The 17,658-nt window shown below is 36.9% G+C and overlaps 1 protein-coding gene across 10 annotated transcripts in view; it reads right to left on the bottom strand.

Annotated features, from left to right (window-relative positions):
- The window catches only part of LOC139749089 (uncharacterized), a 364,613-nt gene that overhangs the window by 132,758 nt on the left and 214,197 nt on the right, over positions 1-17,658 (bottom strand). For 2 of the 10 annotated variants that reach the window (XM_071662627.1, XM_071662630.1), the window contains 2 exons: positions 14,664-14,741; positions 10,392-11,986 (listed from right to left, as the gene is read on the bottom strand). The exons of 2 other annotated variants lie outside the window; for them this stretch is intronic. In XM_071662627.1, coding sequence (XP_071518728.1) covers positions 11,831-11,986; positions 14,664-14,741 — 234 coding nt within the window. In that variant the 3' untranslated portion in view covers positions 10,392-11,830. Of the gene's footprint in view, positions 1-10,391; positions 11,987-14,663; positions 14,742-17,658 lie in introns of those variants that run through there. 6 more of the 10 variants (XM_071662629.1, XM_071662626.1, XM_071662633.1 and 3 more) reach the window with 5 other exon arrangements.

Here is a 17,658-nt window from a genome sequence, read left to right as displayed (position 1 = left end):
ACAAGGGCCACATTCGTTCACACTCAGTCTATAGCTGTTATGTATAATGCTCCGAAACCACAGCTCCCTTTCCACATCCAGGCCCCACAAAACTTGCCATGGTTTACCCCAGACGCTTCACATGCCCTGTCATCATTATATGAGTAATTATAATGCATATTCAAATCATATCACAGCACAAAGCCATTCAATTTTCATCCCACTAACCATAAAAATGTTAATATGCATTCAATGCTACCTCCTTACTTACTGCATTCACAGTAAGTGAAAGACTAAAGGGAATGTTAATGATACTTATGGGAATACAGGGCATACAGATATCACTAGGTTAAATTACAGGTGCTTCATAATTGTCAAAAACTCATAGATAAAGGCAAGTCTGTGGGTCGCCCTCACTCTGTACCTTCAGATCTTGACAGTTAGTCTTATAACATCTGTTTTACCAGTGATATGGCACATTTACTGAATCAGATAATCAAGGGATGATCTAGATAACCATAGAGCCCCTCTTTTTCCCTCTCAGTCCACTCTATCCTACAACAGCAACAACTTAATCCCAGATCACCCTGTTCTTGTCCGTTAACTTTTTCAACAAGTTTTTTTAAATTGTCATTGAATCAGATAATTAAGGGATGATCTAGATAACCATAGTGCTCTTTTCTTTCCCTCTCACTACTCTCAGTCCACTCTATCCTACACCAGGAACAACTTAATTCCTGATCACCATATTCATGTCCCGTACATATTTCAGCAAGATTTTATAATATCTATACTACATCATAAAAGAGTGTGATCTTGTATACGGGTGATATGTTACATTCTTTCAGGTACAGTAAAATCCATCCAAAACAGTTACACAGCAAAATATCTATTCAGAAACACAACATCCCTTCTAACATAGGCTTCAATGATTCAACTTACAATGGATCCGAGTTGTGACAAGTGTCCCGAAACACACCCCTGTTGTAAGATGAGGATTCCTGGTGATTATACTATAAGTATTTCATAATTATCATAACCTCAGGTGTTGCAAGATTCCACCTGCCTGAAGTCACTCTTCATGTGAAATCCCTTTTGGGATTAGCTGACAAAAAAATAGCACTCATAAAAGAACCCTCTTCAAAAGGAATCCATACTGTCCCTTCTACTGAGTGCAGCACAGCCTTGGAGCCGTGGCAGCCTGTGGAAAACAGACCCTGGAATAACACTAGGACCAATTCTATAAGAGGTCTTGGGGTAACATTACTATTGTTATTACAATATAACCCCAGGACCCCTTCACCTAAAGGTCCTGCAGCTTCAAGACTATGCTACAATCAAGCACCATGGAATGGATGGACCCCCTTCAGTGTGATTGTACAGTATCTGCAAAAAACACAATCTGCTCACCACACATTTTCAATGGTAATACAGGCTAAGTTGTGGGCAACAGAATATGACATTCTCAGCCTTAAGTCATTATACATCTGGTCACTGAGACTAGCGATTCTGTGTGAGCACCAGCAACCTGTCTCAGGCTATCTCAAGTTAACACTGTTCTTTCCTTCATCTTCCAGGATGCCACTTTATGTTGGGAGTTTCCCTTCTGGGTGCTGTATTTCTTCCATCTGTACTTTAAGATAATTAGCTCTTTACCTTGCTAAGGAGGAGAAAGTCAGAAATGTGGGTATACGTGAGATTTCTAGGCGCACTGGGTTCTCAGAAAATATGATCAGGCAGCTGCTTCCTGCAACAAGTCATCAGTGCTTTGCCTAAGGAATACTTCACAAACCTTGCAAATTCCTTCCCCAGACATGTGCAAATGGTAATCAAGGCCAAAGGAGAAATAACAAGAGTAAATAAAATGCATGTGAAAATATACGGGGAGGCAGACACAGATTTTTACTGACACTATACGTCAATGATACAACCCTGATGACGATTACTCTTCAACTGTGGAATAACAAAAGGCAGGAAGAGTATGATGATAATATTTATTCATTTTTATTTTGCTTTGTCGCTGTCTCCCACGTTTGCGAGGTAGCGCAAGGAAACAGACGAAAGAAATGGCACAAACCCACCCCCATACACAATGTACACACACACACGCAAATATACATACCTATACATCTCAATGTACACATATATATACACACACAGACACATACATATATACCCATGCACACAATTCACACTGCCTGCCCCTATTCATTCCCATCGCCACCTCGCCACACATGGAATACCATCCCCCTCCCCCCTCATGTGTGCGAGGTAGCACCAGGAAAAGACAACAAAGGCCCCATTCGTTCACACTCAGTCTCCAGCTGTCACGCAATAATGCCCGATACCACAGCTCCCTTTCCACATCCAGGCCCCACACAACTTTCAATGGTTTACCCCAGACGCTTCACATGCCCTGATTCAATTCACTGACAGCACGTCAACCCCGGTATACCACATCGATCCAATTCACTTTATTCCTTGCCCGCCTTTCACCCTCCTGCATGTTCAGGCCCCGATCACTCAAAATCTTTTTCACTCCATCTTTCCACCTCCAATTTGGTCTCCCTCTTCTCCTCGTTCCCTCCACCTCTGACACATATATCCTCTTGGTCAATCTTTCCTCACTCATTCTCTCCATGTGCCCAAACCATTTCAAAACACCCTCTTCTGCTCTCTCAACCACGCTCTTTTTATTTCCACACATCTCTCTTACCCTTACATTACTTACTCGATCAAACCACCTCACACCACACATTGTCCTCAAACATCTCATTTCCAGCACATCCACCCTCCTGCGCACAACTCTATCCATAGTCCACGCCTCGCAACCATACAACATTGTTGGAACCACTATTCCTTCAAACATACCCATTTTTGCTTTCCGAGATAATGTTCTCGACTTCCACACATTCTTCAAGGCTCCCAAGATTTTCGCCCCCTCCCCCACCCTATGATTCACTTCCGCTTCCATGGTTCCACCCGCTGCCAGATCCACTCCCAGATATCTAAAACACTTTACTTCCTCCAGTTTTTCTCCATTCAAACTTACCTCCCAACTGACTTGACCCTCAACCCTACTGTACCTAATAACCTTGCTCTTATTTACATTTACTCTTAACTTTCTTCTTTCACACACTTTACCAAACTCAGTCACCAGCTTCTGCAGTTTCTCACATGAATCAGCCACCAGCGCTGTATCATCAGCGAACAACAACTGACTCACTTCCCAAGCTCTCTCATCCACAACAGACTTCATACTTGCCCCTCTTTCCAAAACTCTTGCATTCACCTCCCTAACAACCCCATCCATAAACAAATTAAACAACCATGGAGACATCACACACCCCTGCTGCAAACCTACATTCACTGAGAACCAATCACTTTCCACTCTTCCTACACGTACACATGCCTTACATCCTCGATAAAAACTTTTCACTGCTTCTAACAACTTGCCTCCCACACCATATATTCTTAATACCTTCCACAGATCATCTCTATCAACTCTATCATATGCCTTCTCCAGATCCATAAATGCTACATACAAATCCATTTGCTTTTCTAAGTATTTCTCACATACATTCTTCAAAGCAAACACCTGATCCACACATCCTCTACCACTTCTGAAACCACACTGCTCTTCCCCAATCTGATGCTCTGTACATGCCTTCACCCTCTCAATCAATACCCTCCCATATAATTTACCAGGAATACTCAACAAACTTATACCTCTGTAATAGTAATAATAATAATAATAATAATAATAATAATAATAATAATAATAATAAAAAATGATTTTGTTGAATCTGTAAACTACTATATCTTATGGTTATTCAGCATTTTTTGAACTAAAAATCTAAATAAACACAAACTACTCAGAGCTTCAAATAATCTAAGTCTCCTCTAAATAATATCTAAAAATTCCGATGTTATCATTAATATTTGAGAGGATTCCTGCAGTTTTGGCATTTCATTACCAAATTCCATGGTAATACTGCACATGCTGGTGTCACATAGTGTGGCAGGTCTCAAAAGATATCTACAAACTTGAAACTATTCATATAAATCATAAATAAATTCTCTTCCTTTTACAAACTTCATGTCTTTAATTTTGAAGTCTAAACATTTTCAATAATTTCACTCCTTTCAACCTTACCCTATAAATCATTTTTGACTCAATACTCCTTCATTTTGGGCATTCCATCAATATTGTTCCAGCAGGTGTTACATACGGGGGAAGGTCTCAATTTCTCCAATACTCTTATTACCTCCAAAGTTACTGTAAAACAAATATCTAACTCAGTCTCCTACATGTCTGCTGTTCAGTTAGTAAGGTAGGAGTTCCATGCTGATACTGCTGTTCCTGGCATCACATACAAGAACAGGTCTCCTCTTCAATAAGAAATCATGTTTTAAAACACGATCAATTTTCTACCAGAAAGGAAAATGATACGGCAGGTCTCATCTCCAAAAAGTAATCATGATTCAATAAAGTACAAACAATCCTCAATCAATGAGAGGGGGGGGTGGGAAAAAACTAACACCTTTATTCATCCACTTAGTTTGTTATTCTTTTGGGTGTCCAGTCCAATCCAGTTTGCAGTTTACATCTCACAATTACTTAGTTTGCCCTGAAATTAGTAATATCATACAGTGAAAACTAAAACTTTTGACAATGGGCTACTTACTTTTCCTTTGAAAATTGAAAGGGTTTCTCACTCCCTAGCCTAGCTCCTCAGTTATGCAGACACTATCTATATATACACATCAATACACATATATGCATTAAAGGAATCCACCAGCACGTGGATACCCTATGTGCGAAGTCACCTATGGCATGGATAATTACACTCAATACACAAAAAGGAGTAATATCTCAACAAGTATCATAACACCCCAAAAGAGTCCATCACTTCCACTGTACCAGATGCAGCTCAGCCTTGAATCTGCAAGTGCCCCATAATGCGAGTCCCAGTTATACATAAGAAAAATGTATGTATACACACTTGTATATATCATTATCATTATCACATATCTCAAGGACCAATTTATCTGAAGTGGCTCCAGCAGCTGTCAAGGCGTGCTACTTCTGGCAGCAGATAAAAGATGGATTACTTTGGGGTTAAAAGTTCCTTGACGAGACTATACTCCCTTTCACTTGCAGCTTAAGCACTACAAAGGTGCATTCAATTAATGCAACTATCTCTCTCAAATTAATAATTGGCACTTTTCATGAAGAGTTTTACATCTGTGGGGCCTAGTCACAGACATTCTCTATTATATCTTAAATCTATGAAAGGTGTCTGCAATGACCATGTCCTGTCATTCTTTTCCATTCATCCCCTTCTCTCATCTCTCATAAGTACTTTACAACTCTTTTAACAAATTTCTTACTTAATTTCATATGTCTTCTGGTTGCTCTATTTCTACATCTCTCAAAAAAACTGTCAGTCCACATCATCAATCTACTTCAAAAACTAAAAGGATGTGATCGGGTCACCTTTCACACTTCTCCCTTCCAAAATGGATAAATCTGAAGTGTTCAGCCTTTCCCTATAACTCAAATTTCTTGAACTCAGGTACCATGTTTGTTGCCCTCTTCTGGACCTTCACTATTACCTGTTAGTGTTTCTTTGGATGCAGTGACCATATAGGTTATATACAGCTTGCTATATTTCCTTGGGTGGATGGGAGTGTATGTGTATTTGTGAATGAATGAATGAATGTGTATGTGTGTGTAATTATCCATTTGTAAAGTATGGGAATGAAGTTTTACAAGTGTGGGGCCCCATCTCTTTAACTATCAATACTCTCATGAAAGTTCTTTCATTTTTGTAAGCTGTCTACATTAATTATGTCTTCAGTCATTCCACTCCATTCATCTACTACTTTTATACCATAAAATTACTTTTCTACAATTTCTGTGACAAATTTCTCAATTTCAATTTATGTCTGGTCATTCCTCATTCTTCTCTTTAAAGCCTTTCCCAGTCTACTAATTCTCTTGATTCCAGTAACATCTTTGTTGCCCTCCTCTGGACTTCTATTTGCCCCATGTACTTACTTCTGTAGGTGCAGTGACCCATCTTGAGTAGCATATTAAGCCTTGTACAGGATATGAACAGCTAGCTCATTAAATATTCCCCTGTCAATGTACATGAAAGCTAATCTGATATTTGCTAACAGAAGATCTTTCTCCTTTACTCTGGCAACAGGTTAGGGATAATTTCGACTCTCAAGTCCTCTCACATAAAATATAAAATTCTGCAACTTATTTTCACCTAAGCTTGTTAAAGGGCTATGAAGCACCTGGGGTACACCTGGTGCTACCTCACTAACGTGAGAAACAGTGATCAAGTATGGAAAAAGAAACATCTTTACCCCCATCCACAACTATTTTTTTTCCTTTGAATCCCATAATATGATTAGCTGCTCTTTAACCAACAATTTACATCTAACAAAATCATGGAAAAGTCTTGGACTTTCACCTTGGATTATCTGGCTGGCTGGAGTGTTCTATATCTCCAGCACTGCACACCTTGAAGCTCCCTTGCACCTATACATCTTTGATTAAACCATTCTTCCCTTTTTCTTACCCTTCTCTCGCTCTCGTCTCTCTCTCTCCCCCTCTTTAAGGGTAGAGGTACCAATGTTCCCACTTCACTGTAAATTTCACATAACCTTTCATTACAATTCCCCAATTTCTGGCTACAAGAACTCCATTTCCCAATAGACGTTGCCACAAAAATTTGTGTAGTGTCCACAATTATACCTCCTGCTAAAGTCCTGTATCATCTCTGCCCTTTAACTTTCTCATTTACTACAAGCATTACATGAACGTTTTTCCGAAGTGGCGTACCATATACAATATTGTTAATATCCATCCTATTATGAGCTAAGATCTCGTAATGAGGCGAATCAGTCCCTCTCATCCTAATGTGTTCAATGACGTGGTGACACAGCAAAATTTCCTACTCACACTAGGAACTTGCATCTACATGATTTGTGGTCACCATAAATATCCAATCCCAATATGCTAGTTCCTTATAACTGAAATCCCTCATCATCAATGTGTGTGTAATTACATATTTGTAATGTATGGAGAGAGAGCTTTAAACCCATGGGGGCCCCATCTCATTAACATTTTTGAAAATTGTACAACTTCTTAAATCTATGTCTGCTCTCAGCATGTGCCGTTACCTATTTTCACAGTACAGGAAGGGAGTTTCATGCTTGTGATGCCCCGTCTCTTGAATGTCCTCTATCATCAATCAGCTTAAATTTACATGGAATTTTATGCTTGTACGGCCCCATGTCTTGAACATCCTCTGTTATCAAACAACTGTAAATTTACATGAAGAGTTTAACCTAACAATGTCCTCTGTCATTCTACTTCAATGCACCACCAGTCATTATATAAGAGAACTTCCAATCTTTTTAAACAAGTTTCTTAATTGCATGTTATGTCCTCTGGTTGCTCAGTCATTCTACTTCAATGCACCACCAGTCATTATATAAGAGAAACTTTAAATCTTTTTTAACAAGTTTCTTAACTGCATGTTATGTCCTCTGGTTGCTCTATCCCTACATCTCTTAAAAAACTGTTCATTGTATGTCATCAATGTTTCAAAAATTCAAAAGGATATAAATATGATTATGTCATCCCTAACTCTTCTCTCTTCCAAGGTGGGAAAAATTAATGCCTTTAGGCTTTCCCTGTAACTTAGGTATCTTATTTCTGGTACCATCTTTGTTGCCCTCCTATATGCTTCTTTAGGTTTCAGTGACCAAACTTCAGAAACACATTTGATTTTGCCATCAAGTAAAATAAAGCCAGCATACCAAATATTTCCTTATTGATTTGTATGAAAGCTTGCTGGATGTTCGCCAACAGCCAGTTTGTCTCCTTTTCCAATTTCCTAGTACGAGACTCAAGCAACTATTTAGGGAAAATGTAATCTCCAAGGTCACACAGAGGCCTTCTTTCACTCTGGCCCATCCGCATTACTTTACACCTACTTGGGTTTAATTTCATCAACCATGTATGAGACAGACTTGGAACCTGTCTAGAAAATGCACTGTAAGATAATGCACTCCTTGCTTTTCACTTCCCTCAAGATTTGATCATCCACACACCCATTCAGGTAAGAGTCCATACATTTTGCAAAGTCATATACACTGATCAAAACAGAACCTTGTTGCACATTGCTGGTGACCTTCACCCATTTGAAGAATGCTTCTCTGACATGTATCCTTCGCTCCCATCCACTAATATAACTTATCCATAAAAGGTGTCTCCCCCTTATTCCTGCCTGGTATTCTAGCTTCTTAATCAGCCTCCGAAGTAATAATACATCAATACAAACTGTATTTGAACACACCATAAGACCTTTCATGCCCATCATGCAACAACCACAACAAAGTCACTGAGCACATACTACTCAATAGGTCTACACTCTAAACACAGACATACATATCACTACAATTTAAACCTATGGTCCTGCCTTGTGGATATGGCTGGATTCCTGAGCACTGCAGGAGCCTCATAAGCAAACTACAGGCTCTTTGGGCAGGAAGTAAGTATTTTCTTGGACAATACGAGGTGTAAAGAGGGTTGAAAGAGTTAGAAACGATGGGGTAAAGCAAGAGGTATGACACTATGACGAGTATGGTTGAGAGAGTAGAACTGGTCGTACTAACATGGTCTGGTAAAAGGTGCATGTCATCAGAGAAGACCACAAGAAGGAGAAAACTGAACTGGAGATGGAAGGATGGAGTGGAAAAGGTTTTGAGTAGTCCAGGTGTGAACATGCAAGAGAGTGTAACGTGCATGGTATAAAGTGAATTCCAGCAAAGTAATAGTTAAGACAGCAATATGTTGTCAATTGGTTGAACCAGGGTATAAACTGAATTCCAGCAAAGTAATACTTTAAGAGCAATATGGTACGAGTCAATGGGTTGAACCTGGGGTTATGAAGTGATTATGGGAAAATATGAAAAGGTTTGTAAGGCCTGGTTGTGGACGGGGAGCTTTAGTTTCAATACTGACATCCTAAGAGTGATTTTGATCAGATGACATTCTTTCACCTGTTCTGGCATTATCTTGCAAACATTTTATATGTCCAATATGTATGGGGGGGGGGGGGGGATCCTTTCTGGTCTAACTGATCTGCTTTACGTTGCAACAGGGGTGAAAAGTAACCTCTGATAAGGGTGTACCATCATTTGTCTCATCAGACGTATGGCTTCAAAGAAGTTCATCCTGTCCCTGCTAATGATTGCAGTAAAGCCTTGGAGCTACTGTAGACCCTGAAAAAATGGGCTGGTGGTGTAACAACAGAACCCTTTCTGAAAGGGGTCCTGGGGTAACAAACTTTAAATAATTTTTCACAAAAACTCTTAAATTCTCTCTTTTACACTCTCCCAAGGTCAGAAACCAGCACATACATGCTAAATGTCTTGATAGCAAACTTTGTACAAATCTTTTTATTCTTTTTACATGGGCATTTTCATCTAGATATCAAAATGTTTCCCCAAGATATGTATCATGAAGGTATTTCAACTATTCTTTGTAGCTTTTAAATACAAACAAGTTTTCCTTTCTTCACTATATTTTTGTTCCCATTCCCAAAGTGTATAGCAAATTAAAATGTTTCACAAAGGAAGTACCACTTTCAGAGATAATTTCCTTTAAACAAGGCCTTCTTTAAATGGGGTACAACTAATTAGTTTTCTTGAAATTTTACCTCTGGAGTTATGCAAGTTTGAAACTTCTGCTTAACTTCTGCCAAACAAGAATTTATAGAAGATGTCTGCACAACCAGCTCAAGTTTTAAAATCTAAAAGACCAATGCATAAGAATATATGTCAATACTTCTCTCGGTGAAAAAAAGATAAAATTAAAATAAATTTTTAAAATCCCCTTCCCCAGCTTATACATCTTCAATCCTTGACCTCCAATTTCCAGTTACAGACAAAATTTAGCATTATTGGGGCAACTATGAAATGAAAATATAGGCAATGATAGAAGCATAGCCCATAATAAAAATTTGTCAAAATCTCATCATTCACCCATGAACTTGCAGTTTCTTTTGTGATCTTTGTACAAAAGTACAACTTTGTTTCTGATTAATGTTCTTAATATTTTCAATCACTGGGATTGTATTTGCAATGCAAAGTTTGCTGCAATTTTCTAATGCAAAGTCACACTGAAAGGCCTGTACTGTTAATGAACAATCAGTAAACCTAACCCAGTAAAAAGTTTTCCTTTACAATTTTAAGCTTATGGTGACTTGGGATATAAATTTTTCCTCTACTTCAAAACTGAAGCAAACTTGAGCAAAGTTCCAGACCTGTATACTAACCAACAAATTTCAATCTGTTGGATCTAGTGGTTGAGTGAAACCAACATGGTGATATATTTTTGTATTTTATGGTTTATATTCTGAAAATTGCTCCATAAACATCACTTGAATTTGAGTATGCAAGTACTCAACTTGAACTGCCTCAGTTTCACCACTACTTGATTTAACACATTTCAAATACAATATGCAAATCTAAATTACACTAAGTCCTTTACAAAACTTTCCGCACTGACGGCAAGAAGCAAAGAGAAAACTGATACTGTGGTGTAGTACACAAAACACGGAAGCTGTAATAATAATGATAATAAAAAAAAGTATATATATATATATATATATATATATATATATATATATATATATATATATATATATATATATATATATTGCAGCAAACCTTAAGATAATAAGATTTCTAGCCCAACCTCAAGATGGAATAGGCTCCATCATTTTACTCAGTTTGGATAAATCTGTTACACATTCAATTACAAATACAACTCTTTTGAGTAAATGCAATTAAATGTTTGGCTCCAATAAATGATGTATCCATTTTTTCTTTGCTTAAGATTATAAGTCCCAGTACCTTTCCCCCCCCAAATTCCCCAGATTTACCAATGTGTTCAAAGCCCAAGCATGAGTTTATTTCAATGGCAGTGTACCAACGACATGAATCATGATCCATCACACTATGGGTAGTCTCCAGTATGCAAACCCAAAAACCAATCTTACTGTTGCTTAAGATCTCACTTCAGTTCAAAAATAATATATTTCGTTAAACTACTTGAGCCATATGATCCACAAAAGGTAGAAGCTAATTACACATTTATCAATTATAGGTTTACATTTATTTTTAAAGATAAGACAAAATATTCATACATATTATGAAGAGATTAACTCAATCTTTGTACAGTTGTGACATTTATAAAAAAACATTTTCACCGCTAGTGTATAATAGAAAATAAAACTTGTTTTACCAAAATATCTAGTAACATCTGACATAAAACACTTGCACATAATGACTTACAAACTACAGTATACTACTTGGGTTACGATATAATCAACCCCAGTATGGAATACTTGTCACACTAATGAAAATCTACTCCCTATAGCTTTTACTGATTCAATTCTTGAAAAACTGTTATTACTTTATTAGTCATCAAAACTAGTCATCAGATATAAAGGTAAGCAGTGACCAACTTAAAGTTGAGTCACACTGCTGAAGAGCTCTCACAAAAGCCACAGCTTTTGCAAGATTCGCAATAAAACATTGGAGGGTATCCCAAAATTTTCTTAAAAGAACGTTTCCTATATTTGGTGCATGTTCAAGTACTGTGGGATCAGGATGCTTACCACCCATTCCCATATTCCTCCATGAAGCCAAACCAATCAATTACACAAACTGATGAGTAAAGAAAGGTTTATGGCAGTACAGTGGAGTGTGGGCCAACAGTGTTAACAAGAGCTTAAAGAACTAGCCCTATCATCCACATCTAGTAGCGAGCCCTCTTGGCTGGGCCGTAGTCATCATGGTCATTGCGTCCCCATCGGCTGCGGCCAACATCACGGCCTCTTTGGCCAGCGTAGTCAATGCCTTCCTGCTCAAAGTTACGCCCGCGGTTGAAGTTTTCCAGGAACGTGTTGGGGTCCTATGTGAGTGGGTTTAAAAAGATGCAACGAAATGAAGTTTCAGGCAAGTGAATACGAATGATAATTCTTGTCAGATTCTAAACCAATCATGTCATGTAGATGCCATAAAAGGCATGTGATGTACATTCTTTCTGTGTCCAAAAGATGCACACAAGCAATGTACAATGTCTCATGGAACAACCATTCCTTAATTTACCCAGCATTGTATGAAAACCATCTCACACCTATGATGTATATTTAGAAATGGTTTCTGGATGTTTTACTTCAAGCAAACAATAAGCATGATGATCCAAATTATACCTTTTAATCATTAAACAATTAACTTCACCTTTCACTATTAAGCTTATTTTTGACAGTTGAAACTTAAAAAAACCTGGCAATAAAATCTAATTAAGAATCATCTCCACGTAAACCTAAATGTATACCTACGCTTACAATACTATAAATGGTGTTCTGATAGCAGCACACACACTTTTACCCACCACCACTGTGAAAATAAAGCCATCAAGCCTATTACTATGATACTCTGGGGGCTCAAATGAAACTCTAAATTTCCCTGGAGGGGGAGCTGACTAAATAACAACCTAAATCATAACCTAAAAGAAAACCTTGAAAAGCACAATGACCTTCCACGTGTGGAGTCAATTCCAATCATCTGAATTCAATTACAACTTTTTTAATTCTTCTCAATTTCAAACTAAAATTTTGAGAAAACCTCAGCCCAACACAATTCCTCAAGCTTGTAAAATTTTTGATATTGCAGAATTTGTAGTGCTACAAACTAATGGTCATTCAGCACATTTTAGTATGAAAAAGATATCCAAAACTTACATATGTTATAAAGAATAATATATTTTGGCTTCCTTTAAGAATTAGTTTATTAGCTATATATACTAACAGTTTAAAATTTCTCAAATACTATCATTGCTTCCATTCTTATAACATAATTCGTTTCTAACTCAGGCTCCTATATTTTTGGCATTCTATTAATACATGTTCTTTGACAATAGTGCAATTGCAGGTGTCACATATTGGAGTAGGTCTCCTCTCCATTAAGTGACCAAGGGTCAATACAGCATGACCAATCCTCAGTCTACAGAGAATTGTCTCAAAATGGCAATTCCTGTTGAAAGAGAAAGGCAATACTTCAACACCTTTCTTTTATCTTGTGTAGAGAAAAGCAGTTCTTTTGGAAAAAATGATACCACAGGAAAAATGTTCTTCACATCAACAACAACATTTTCATGTAATACAAAGGATAGTGAACTTAATTTCCTGATATTCACAGCATAACTCTTGCGGTAAGTGTTATCTGTAGTAAATTTTCTCATACATTAACATAAGATTCTGATGAAAAATTTATCTTCTCTAAATTACACACAAACAATAGTCTCAGCTCCTAGCCTCTTAAGAAAACACTAGTAACAACTTACTAGTAGTTATTCAATCTTAAAACTTCGAATGTTACACATATACTAAGTAAGATATATCTTACAAGCGCACGACAAACCAACTTACTCAGTGCAGCAGATTTAAACTATTGTTCGCTACTTCTCATCCTAGCTCAATTTATCCAATACTTATACTCAGAGCAGTACGTTTCAACTATCATTCACCATTTTTTATCCTTGCTTAAAGTAATCCAGATATCAAGAAATATTTGCTGGAAAAAAAGTGTTCCTTCCCCACTTGTACAAACATCATATTCTAAAGATACTTTTGATGCTGAAAAGAAAGCATTTGTTTTTACACCCAACTGCAGTTTTTACTTATTTGAAGCAGCCTTCAGAAAAACAACCATATCGAAAACATGCATTAAGATTAATAATAATAAATTAATGGATACAAGTTTTGTTAAAATAAAAAAATAAATAAAAATGCCTAACTGTCAGAGAGCAAATCTAAAGTTGCATAGGGTCATTCTCCAGCTTCCTTAATACAAGTTGATGTTTAAAACAATGGATTTCCATACTGTGCCTTTTGTTGTGCCTTGCTCAATACCAGTGAAACACAGTAAGACCTGATTTATTTACACTGCAAAGGAGTTTCCTCCATTCAAACCATCAGTCCTTATTTGTAAAAACAATCTAATATTTGTAAAAACAATCTAATAGCCATATTCGAAATGTTAAGCAATGAAGTTAATTCATCACCCATTCCCAATATGAATATATGTTTAATATATATTTTGCAAGGTAAGCTACTGCTTCATGTAACTGTTTCACCAGTCTCATAGGTACCAAAATCTATTTCATATGAAAATTATCAAACCATCCTGTAACTAAATTGGCAATATCTATGATTTTAAGGGTAGTAAAATTAAATCATAATTTCATTTTAGTCTTGTGATAAGTCAATAATACCCCCCCAACCCTAAGCTGTGGAGCATCAATTATGTGGCACTATTACACACTGATTTGATGTATTGAAAAACTATCTTTTATGACCTTTTTTTTCCAGTTTTGGTAAACATAAATACATGCAAGAAGGGGCAAAAGGAATGCCACTTACATTATGTCTACTACAGATTTCAATGCTTCCCTGGTTAAAAAAAAAAAAAAATGAAATAAAAAAGTAAAAAATAAAAATGGCCCTCTCAATTGTGAGGTGTATGAATAAAAAAGAACCTCAATAGTAGAAAGGTAAAAAATATCTTAATATGAGCATAATATTCACCTCCTTGCTGGTGTCCTTTGTCTCTTTCTCTTCCCCTCTCCCTGGGATGCACATGGAGGAACCAGCATGGTTGGTGGTCTGTTGAGGCCACCCCATACGGTGAGAAACGGCATCAGTGTCAGAAAGAAAGGTTGCTTTAGGGACAAGGATGTTACTGTATAAGCTTTTTAAAAAAAAAAGAAAAATACTGCATGCATCCTAAAAAGAAAACCAATTAATCTATTTTTACTTTATCTTGCCACCTGTTAACTTTCAGCCCAAGACCTTCCACCTTCTACAGCAGGTAGTGCGGCCACCCTGGACAGTTCAGTTTAAACACTACTTTGGAGATATCTTGTACTAATCTAACAAGAACTCAAGTACTGCTTCCCGACTCTTTGCACAAACCAAAATTCCCAATAATATATATATTTTCCTTTTGTAAGACACTTACATATCCTCCAAATTTGTACATTTTTCTAAAGCTCTAAGCATACATCTGTGTACCAAACAGATGTCACAGTAGATATCTATGGTACAGCTGTGAAATCTAAGGAAATAATTTCTATGATAAACAAAAATTATCCATTTTGGTTTGTACACTTTTACAACACTTTGTGATGCTGAAAATGGCACCAAAGTTTGGGGTCTTACAAATTTTAAGGTCACTGTCAACAAATATAATTAACAGGTAAATTGTTTACGCTTAAAATAAAAACCTTTTATCACCAAGTATTCCTCTCTGAACACAAGAAGGGCATCAAATATCCAAATAATCAACCATGGACTTTTTAAAAAAAAGAATTGAAGAACTTTCAATAAAACCACAAGACTAAGTACCTTGCAAGGATTGGAATTACTGCATAATTCTAGATTTGGTTATTGGACCATGTTATTTATAGATTTTGTGAAAAATGGAGCACTGGCTACATCGGTCTCAACTTACTTTTAAAGGACATGCTGCAATTTCAAAATAATACTTAGTTTTTAAGCCTTAAAAACATGAAATATTTATGGCTTAATTCCCTTTTTGACAACAAAAGCATTACTACGGGAAAATTCAGAAATACAGATGTCCAGCAGAAACGTACTATATTTTCTTCCAGTATTGGGTCTTGCTTTGGCCACATCCACTCAAGCAAGCCATTCTGTGGGTTGCCAGTAATTCAATCTACTGTTCAATACTGATCTCTCTCTAATTCTTCTGCAACATCTAGTTTTACCTGAACTTTTCCCCTTGTATAAACTCAATCAATTGCATGCTAATGACCCCCCTCCATGTTAAGTTACAGGACCAATTTTATATATATATATATATATATATATATATATATATATATATATATATATATATATATATATATATATATATATATATATATATATATATTCTACCAAATCATACTTCTAGATTTCAGTCAATTTCTAAATTCTATGAGCCTTATGTTAAACAATGCTAGATAACTACATGTCTATTATACCTCTATTAATGTTTCATCTCTGGCCAATTTCACATAATAAATGAACGAGCAAGAAATTCAAAGCTCCAAGAGCTCATTTTCCCCTTCTAAAATTGTCCACCCCCCCACCACCACACACACACACAAACAAATGAACTGGAATCCAAATATGACTATACACTGTTCCTACCAAAGCATATCCATAAATTTTAATCAATTCAGAAAACTTTATGGGTCATAATTTAATGGATGAAGAACATTAACAGATGATAAAACAAGATTATGGCTGGGTTCTTAAAACTGGCATACAGTGCACGAAAAATATACAAACACACAAACAAAATCAATAAATCAATTTAAAAATAATATATAATGTGTGCAAGCGCACGTGCGTATCTGTGTTTAGCAGGATTAACTGGAAGGTGCATCTGTATGGAGAAAAATTTGGAGGGAAGTGAAGTGTTTTAGATACCTGGGACTGGATGTGGCAGTAATTGGAACCATGCGAGCTGAAGTGAATCATAATGTGGGTGAGGGGACCAAGGCTTTGGGAGCACGAAATATGTATGGAAAGACAGACTGTCAACTGGTAGGGCAGAAGGGGTATGACTGAAGGTACAATGGTCCTAACATCACATGGATGCAAGGCATGGGCTACAGAGAAGGCTGGATGTGTTGGAATGAAATCTTTCGGAAGAATTTGTAGTGAGGTGTTTCATTGACGTGCCGTCAATGGACTGAACCAGGGCATGTGAAGCATCTGGGGCAAACCATGGAAAGATTGTGGGGCCTGGATGTGGTTTCAGTGCATAATACATGACAGCTAGAGACTGAGTGTGAACTAATGTGGCCTTTGTTGTCTTTTCCTGGTGCTATCTCTCTCGCGTGTGGGGGGAGAGAGTTGTCATTTCGTGTGTGGTGGGGTGGCGACGGCAATGAATAAAGGCAGCAAGTATGAATTATGTACATGTGTGTATATATGTATATGTCTATGTATATATATGTATAAGCTGAAATGTATAGGTATGTACATGCATGCATACATGTCTATGTGGGTGGGATGGGCCATTCTTTTGTCTGTTTCCTTGCGCTAACTTGCTAACATGGGAGACAGCGACAAAGTATAATAAAAAAAAATATACATACATATGTCTTTTAGAGACATATACATATATATATATGTATGTATGTATGTATGTATATTTTTTATCATACTTTGTACATGTATGTATGTATGTATGTATGTATGTATGTATGTATATATATATATATATATATATATATACATTTTCATACTATTCGCCATTTCCCGCGATAGCGAGGTAGCGTTAAGAACAGAGGACTGGGCCTTTGAGGGAATATCCTCACCTGGCCCCCTTCTCTGTTCCTTCTTTTGGAAAATTAAAAAAAAATGAGAGGGGAGGATTTCCAGCCCCCCGCCCCCTTCCCTTTTAGTCGCCTTCTACGACATGCAGGGAATACGTGGGAAGTATTCTTTCTCCCCTATCCCCAGGGATAATATATATATATATATATATATATATATATATATATAT

This window comes from Panulirus ornatus, chromosome 6, assembly GCF_036320965.1.
Source record: "Panulirus ornatus isolate Po-2019 chromosome 6, ASM3632096v1, whole genome shotgun sequence".
Classification (NCBI taxonomy): domain Eukaryota; kingdom Metazoa; phylum Arthropoda; class Malacostraca; order Decapoda; family Palinuridae; genus Panulirus; species Panulirus ornatus.
The sequence above is the reverse complement of the archived record's forward strand: the minus strand, read 5'-3'. Positions and strand labels throughout refer to the sequence as shown.